We start from the raw sequence: 7,562 nt of genomic DNA, 5'->3' as shown, positions 1-7,562 counted from the left end.
GTGTGGTGCGGTGCTTCAAATTTTTGTTCCATGTGCCCTTTTTTTAACTTTGAGCACCTGCCCCTCCAAATGTCTCTGCACGGGCCTGATTTGGGTAGTGTCCTTTTCAAAACATGGAAATGCCAACTATTGACCAGTCCATGGAAACATGCTTATGAAGGAGACATTAGCATTTGTCTTTTTTCTGCCTTCTCCCATGTCGTCACATATTGATGTTTGGTTAAGGACCCCTCCGTGTCATTTTTTTGATGTTTTGGGCGTCCCCATTTTTTCATCTTTTGACATGCTGACCATTCCCATTACATCACGGGTCCCCAACCTCCAGGGCGTGAACTGAAACCAGTCCAGTACTGTGGTCTCTTGATTGGACATTTCCAATCCCAATGTGAACCTCGCGTTAGCTGAAACAGGCAGATGTTTGCTGCACTACACATGACTTTCATTTAAAAAAAGTTAGGTCGCTTCTTAATTCCCTCTAATATTATTCCATATTTTATATGGTTACTTATAATACCCTCCAGGATTGAGATGGGAATACATCAGATGCAACTCCCACTTGCTTTACCTCGGAGAGAGCTAATCTTGTCTACGCCGATGAAGGTGGAGCAGGGTGAGGAGTGGATGAGTGCTGCTTGGCGGTAAAAGCTTTCTTGGTGGGCGCTTTGCTGTCTGAGTCACAGAGGCGTCCTCATTAGTATGCCACATAGGAAGTCATGGGGGACCGAGTGGGTGAGGCTCTCTAAAAGGAATTTGATGTCCGTCTCTCTGCATACTTGATATGTCTGTAATGCCACAGGAGGCGAAGCTCTTAATCTCATTTTCCTTGAGCACAAAGCAGGAGGTGCCATGGCACCGACACAGGAGGGCTAAAGGTTCAAAACAAGTCAATAACAGGATGAGTGTTAGATTGCATTCATCAGGAAATGCACTAGAATAGCTCCTATTAGTTAATGAGAGTTAGTAAAGTTGATACATTTTTTAGATTATATTAAAATTCATGCTGTGACAGATGTTTTTCCTAAAGTTTTAAAAGTTCCGAAAAGTGAAATCGATTTGCACGGATTTATCTTTCTAGAAGTGGGATCGATTGTTGTTTCGCTTGTCAGCGTCAGTCTTCACAGGCTGAGAATAATCTGATAAATGCCTGGAGCTGTGACAGAAAAGCAGCCTGTGGGATTCTCCTGGAGATCTTTAGACTCCTACAGATAGTATCAGGATTACACCTCGGAGGTCCTCACTAACAAGATGAGAAAGTTTGTTCAGAATCTTACTGCTAAGTCAGGAGATTTTAAGAACAGTTCTTAGATTTTAAAGTTGCTTAAAGTTTATTTTGGGTAGAAATGTAGCATTTTGGGTCAAATTTGGCCCCTTCAGTTCTTCAGGGTTAATTGCAAATTGCATTATGCAAGATTTTTGGGTCAAAATGTGACATTGAAAGCAACTTTTGAGCAAATATTTTTCATTTTTTAAGAAAAACGAGAGTCTAATATGACAAAGTCACAAAGACTCTTCCTCATTTAAGCACTGGGATTTTATAATTCATTAAGTAAATAAGAGCAGTTTTGTTTTAGTGTGTCCAAAAAGCAAAACTGATTTCTCACATTTAAACCTCATTAACAGCTTTTTTAAATAAACTAAAATTGCTTTTCTTGGTCACTAGATAGTTGCAGTCAGTTTCTTCCATGGTTTTACCATCTATCTGTAGGAATTTTACTTTTTTGGTATCAATGTATAAATTATATTTGATTTTTAATGTTTTTCATGGACTATTTTTTCATATTTGTCTTGAAGGTTTGCTTAATCCGAGTTAAGATCAAATCCATTTAGGAAAAGTTGTTTTTATCTAAACTTTTATTACAGTTTGAACTTTATAGAAACTTTATTCATATCTAATAAATAAAATGTGATGTAAAATTCTGCTTTTGGTTCCTCTAAAAGTAGATAAGTGTAGTACCATAACAAAACCACCTTCTCATTTATTTAATTGGTCATTTTAAGCTCAAAAATATCCTTAAGGATGATTACAAAAGGTTTTTTTGTTGTTTTTGCTTTTAAACTATAGTTTTGATTTTATACAATTCAATTAATTTTGTGTCATCTAAATCTAACCCCAATTAAAAGCCTCAATAAAAACATCATGCTGTAAATTGAAATTGTTCTTGTTTTGTTTAATGGGATTTTTTTTCTTCTAATTGCTTCTTTTAGGGAACATTTTTCTGGCAGGTTAAGATTGGCTACACCGTCGGTCACAGCGTTTCACTCATCTCTCTGACCACAGCTACTGTGATCCTCTGCATCTTCAGGTATGTCAAATTAAAAAACGTATGCAAAAAAAAAAAACTGTATAAACATGTTTTGCATAATTGAGGAGCTTTGGATGATTCTATGATTCTAAACCATTCTGACCATCATTTTAATCAGTTAGGTCTATCAAAAATCTAAACATAAATTAATTAATTGGTTAAGATTGAAGTTTTATTCAAAGCCAAAGAGGCACATGGGGCTCTGGAGCCTCAGGTTGCAGACCTGAGCAGGCTACCTCCCCATCTGCAGTGGCTCTCTGTCTGCCAGCCATGGATTTGTATTTGAACGTGTCACTGAAAACGGCAGAAACCCTGATTGGTTGACCTGTTGCATCAGTCTCGCCAAACTTCAGATTTTTTAACTTGTGACACGATGTGAAAATTGCAGAAGAAGCCCCTTCCTGCTTGTCCAGTGTGAACACCATAAGCAAAATGTACAATCTTAACTTAAACATTTATGTTTTTAAACTACAAAATGTAGAATTAACTTTGAGACAACTCTGTTTTCTCAGGAAAATCCTTCAGTTCCACATATATGATCCATCCAGTCAGCTGTATGAAAACATGATCAAAGAACAGAGAAAGCTTTAACTTTCAGAGCTTTAGCTATTATTTCTCAGAAGATTTAACAAAGTGACTTGACAAATTAGACAATTCCTAGTCACACATCAAGATCAAACACATTTCAGTGGGATTTGTCTTATCTTGGGTCAGTTGTACACAAACAGAAGGATTCATTTTTAAATGTGACAGGCAGGATGAAAGGTAAAAAAATGCTTTCCGAATGAAACCGTGTCACTCAGAACTGCCTCTTGGTGTTTTCATGGCGCACATCCAAAGCTGTGGGGCGCGGAAGATTGATGTTTGCTTCATGACTTTAAGCTGCTTGAATGTAATAACTTTTTTTAACGTTGAGAATACATACATTTCACGCTGTGGCTTTGCTTTTAAAATTCAACACAGGTGATTCTTGCCTCTGTCTGTGTGCCATTATGTAAAAAGACTCATACATTTAGAAGCACTCCTTCCATACACTCTAATTTCTCTTCTAATGGATGCCATTAAACACCAATTTTCCCGTATTTTCCAGAAAATACTTGTTTTCTCATAGTGGAACGTTTGTCCTGTTCCTGCAGTTCCCACCAGCATGCAGATATGTTTCAATGTTTCCTTAAGGACAAATACAATCTGGGAATTTTCCCTTTGAGATGTTTGTTTAACCCATCGGAGATCCAAAAGCAAAAAATAGGACAAAGTCAGAGAGACTAAATAAACAGGTAAAATAAATCAAATCCAAACAGCCCACAGACTCGAGTCATGAGAAAGAGTTGTGATGGGGCGGTGCTGATGAGGAGGTAGTGAAGGTCATCGGTGGGAGATGCAGAACGGGAGAGAAAGACATCTGTTCAGTAATAATAAAATTAAAAAAAAAAAAAAGTATTATATTTATTTAAGATATTTTATGTTTTGAATTCGCATTATGATATTTCTACATAACAGAATATCCATTATGCCTAATAAAATAAAAAAATCCTTATTTAATTAGAAACCTATCTTACATTTTATTTTGATGATTTAAGTTAAACAATTTCTAATTAGTTCTAAAGTCATCTAAACTTCTGTGGCAGAAAGAGTAGGAATTTTTAATTAAAATTTAATTCAGACGAGAACTTTATATCAGTTTACACAAACAACTCGCTGATTTTCATTAACAAACCTTTCTTAAGTTTATTTGTTTTGATCTCTTTTATTTGTCTCCTCTCCAGGAAGCTTCACTGCACGAGGAACTACATCCACATCCACTTGTTTGTGTCATTTATCCTGAAGGCCATTTCTGTCTTCATCAAGGACGTGGTTCTGTACGAGGTCGGGGAGGTGGATAACTGTTCATCCGGATCAGTGAGTTGACTTACAAAAACACTCATCTCTCATTTTTACTTGTGGAAACTTTAGAGCTACAGAAAGATAGAGAACCATAAAAGTGCATTTTATTCTATTACTGTCTTTTTCAACTATTGTAGAAAAACTTAAGGTTAATAATAAAATCCACCATAACAGTAGAAGAAGTTAACTTTTAATTGGATTAGAAGCTCCTAAAAATGATTTTTAGCTGAATTTATAAAGTTATAATCAGTCCACATTGTTTTTTTTCTGCTCCAAACACCTCAAAGCCAGGAAAACCAGCAAATCAGTCTGACCTTTGGAATGAATGGTTTAAGTTTTTATAGAGATTTATTTGTATCATCTTGAAAATCTTTGAAGCCTTGATGCTTCAAAAATCTGGCTGTTGTTTGGAGACACTTTTGTCTAACTTTCTTGATCTTTTTTCTTTGTATTTTTTTCTTTTCTTTTTTTTTGCTATCAGATTTATGCTGGGAAAAAAACAACTTATTTCTACAAGATGTCAAATCTTGGAGAAAGATCTAAAATCCCAGACAACTAAGGAATAGACGAGTTTTATTGACCTTCAACAAACTCACTGGGAAATAAACTGTTTTTATCAGTGAAAAATAACACAAATTCACAGCAGAATTACACTTTTAATTTTTTTTTTTTGTCAAAAACAGTAAAAACTTTATTTTAATTCCAATTTCTCTGCCTTCAAATACCAGAAGTGACAGAAATAAAATATGCAGTAAGAATAGACTGGAATGTCCTTCAAAAAGTACTAAAACTAAACACTTTTGTATCGATCTCAGCTTTTAAAAACACTTTTAATTCATCTACTGACTGAATGTGCATATATTATTTTATTTTGCGATCCTGGACTTATTCTATCTTCTAAAAATACAAAAAAATTGACAAATTTTCAAGGATTTGTGTTGAAATATTAGGTAAAGCTCACATGTTAAAAACAAAATAAATGCATCTTTTTCTCCTTTTTTCCATCAATGACAGGATCTTTTAAATGTTCAATGTTCCCTGTGAATTGTTTGATTAATCCAGTTAAATGTTGGGTTTTAATGAGTAATCTTTTGATAATCTCTGGTATGTCAATTAAACTAAAAGCAGCAGGTTTATTAACATAATGTTTACTATGACCCCAACATTTCCTCTTTTCTCAGGTCTATTTATGCTCTGATGTGATTTTTCTGAGTGCTGCATTACCTTAGTTCCACATGTTGTTTCTGTTTTTATCCATTAAAATGCATATATGATGCTTTTTTATTTGAGAAGCATAGAGAGAGTGCATTGTGCGGGTGTGTTTTAGTCTGTGTTAAACATATTTTTTCATGTGTGTTTTTTTTTATTTTAGATAAATTCAGTTTGAAGAATTTATTAAAAAAATAAAAGTTTTCTATAAAAAAGTATAAATCTTGATTGACAGTAAAAAAAAAATTAATTATACAAAATGATGCTTAATTATAAAAGTAGACTCCACTGCATCTAAAAAGCAAAATATGCAAATATAATTCACTCTTTTATTACTGCAGACGTTCTTGTCAGTTTTTCTGCTTTTGGATGTTCAAGTCTGTGAATAAATTTCAAAGGATTGAGGACATCAGCGATGAAATGGACCACAATTGCTGTTGCCCATCAATCTGTGGAGTGCTGGGAGTCAATTTCCAAAGGAGTCCATCATGCCAAAGGAAGAAAGATTCTTGTCAAGTGGATGGAGAGCCTGCCTCTGCAAGTTTACTGCAATGTTAACTCCAAACTGAGAGAAAAGTCAAATAAAAACCACTTCAGACTCCACAGGCCTCAACAAACATTATTTTTTTTTAGAAAATAAAGTTTATTCTCTCTAAAAGAGAGCTTGCAGCGAGTCAAAACTGAAAAACATTTAATATTTAAGTTATAAAGTATACTTTTAGGTGATGTAAGCTTGACTTTTGGCAGCCTCTGAGTCAAAACTAAAATTTTCTTACTGTCACTCTGATCTTGTACAATCTAAATTGGGTCATGCAAAAATAATAATAATCCCAAGCACTCAAATAAATCCATGGCTGCCATTGTCCAGAACCTTCACTTCACTGCAGGGATCTGAAAGCAGCAGAAAGATCTCTGTAGAGTGGAATTATTAAAAGCAATGTGACTGATTAATATTTGAAGCAGAAAAAACTATTACAGTTATGTCTTTAAGGCGTTCCAAGTTATTGAATCGCGATTCCATAACACTACTTCTGCTTTTGGCTCCTGAATAATGACAAAAATGTAATATATTACATGCTGCCGTTCATCTCATAATGTTAAGAAAGTGATTTTTTTTTTTTTGTGAATTCAGAAGTGAAGATTGATGTCCACTTCAAACATCCTCAGTGATGATGAATTCTTCCTATAGGTTCTGACATGCAGATTTGTTATAATAACTTTGCTCTCATGCATCATTCTTAGGTGTCTGTTGACTTACTCGTCCTTGGAACGGTCTAATCTCTGTAGGCGCAGCTGAATCTCAGAAGTTTGCTTTTCATTCTCACGTGTGTCTGATCGATGTTTTCCACACCACTCTCTGGGTTTTTAATTTGTTGAGTCACTTTGTTCTTTGTTTTTGGCATTTATTTAAACGTATGTGATGCTACTTAATGTGTGGGACTTTTATATGAACACCGTGACAGTAAAATGGTGTAAACCAAATATCTAAAATTCAGCAGAACAAATTAAAGTTTGACGTTACTCACCTTTCTAATGGAAGTGGATGATGGAGCTCTTATCTCTGACTCTTTTGGCACATTTATGCGCTTCCTGGCTTCACATTCTGGCTGATGAAATACAGAATTACACATTTTGTGTCCTTGAAACACAAAGACTATCAAGCTTGCAAAAAAGACAAATTCACTTAGAATGTTTTACTGCTAATGTTGTTACTTAGTTGGGTTCCATTAATCAAGGTATTGATTGATATTTTGCTTTAAAAAAACATTTTTTCACAAATAAGCTTAGTGTTACTTCAGAGAACATCACTCAAGTAGAAATAACAGATAATAATTTTATTTTGTGTTTAAGAAATAGTAAAAAGTAGTTAGTAAAACAGGCGCTCAAGTACTAAGTAACAGTTTGAATATCTGATTTAAAATACTTTAAAGGTTTTCAGTTCAGTACATTCTTAAAGATGTAACTCAGATGTGGGTTGTCACTACTCACACCAGGGGGGGTCAAACTCAATCGCACAAGGGGCCAAAATCCAAAACACCTTAGGTCGTGAGTCGAACAGGATAAAATTTATTGAACAATCTAAAATTACATTTTAAAACTTTAAAACCATAACTTTTTAGCATAATTATGAAGTAGATATATAGCATTACCTGTGATAATGCTCGT

The 7,562-nt window shown here is 34.5% G+C and overlaps 1 protein-coding gene across 1 annotated transcript in view; it reads left to right on the top strand.

Annotated features, from left to right (window-relative positions):
• The window catches only part of vipr1b (vasoactive intestinal peptide receptor 1b), a 51,051-nt gene that overhangs the window by 31,356 nt on the left and 12,133 nt on the right, over window positions 1-7,562 (top strand). The window contains exons 5-6 of the mRNA XM_036217427.1: window positions 2,206-2,303; window positions 4,070-4,202. Coding sequence (XP_036073320.1) covers window positions 2,206-2,303; window positions 4,070-4,202 — 231 coding nt within the window. The remainder of the gene's footprint in view (window positions 1-2,205; window positions 2,304-4,069; window positions 4,203-7,562) is intronic.

This window comes from Oryzias melastigma, linkage group LG20, assembly GCF_002922805.2.
Source record: "Oryzias melastigma strain HK-1 linkage group LG20, ASM292280v2, whole genome shotgun sequence".
Classification (NCBI taxonomy): Eukaryota; Metazoa; Chordata; class Actinopteri; order Beloniformes; family Adrianichthyidae; genus Oryzias; species Oryzias melastigma.
Note: the sequence above shows the minus strand (reverse complement) of the source record. Positions and strands in the feature narration are given on the sequence as shown.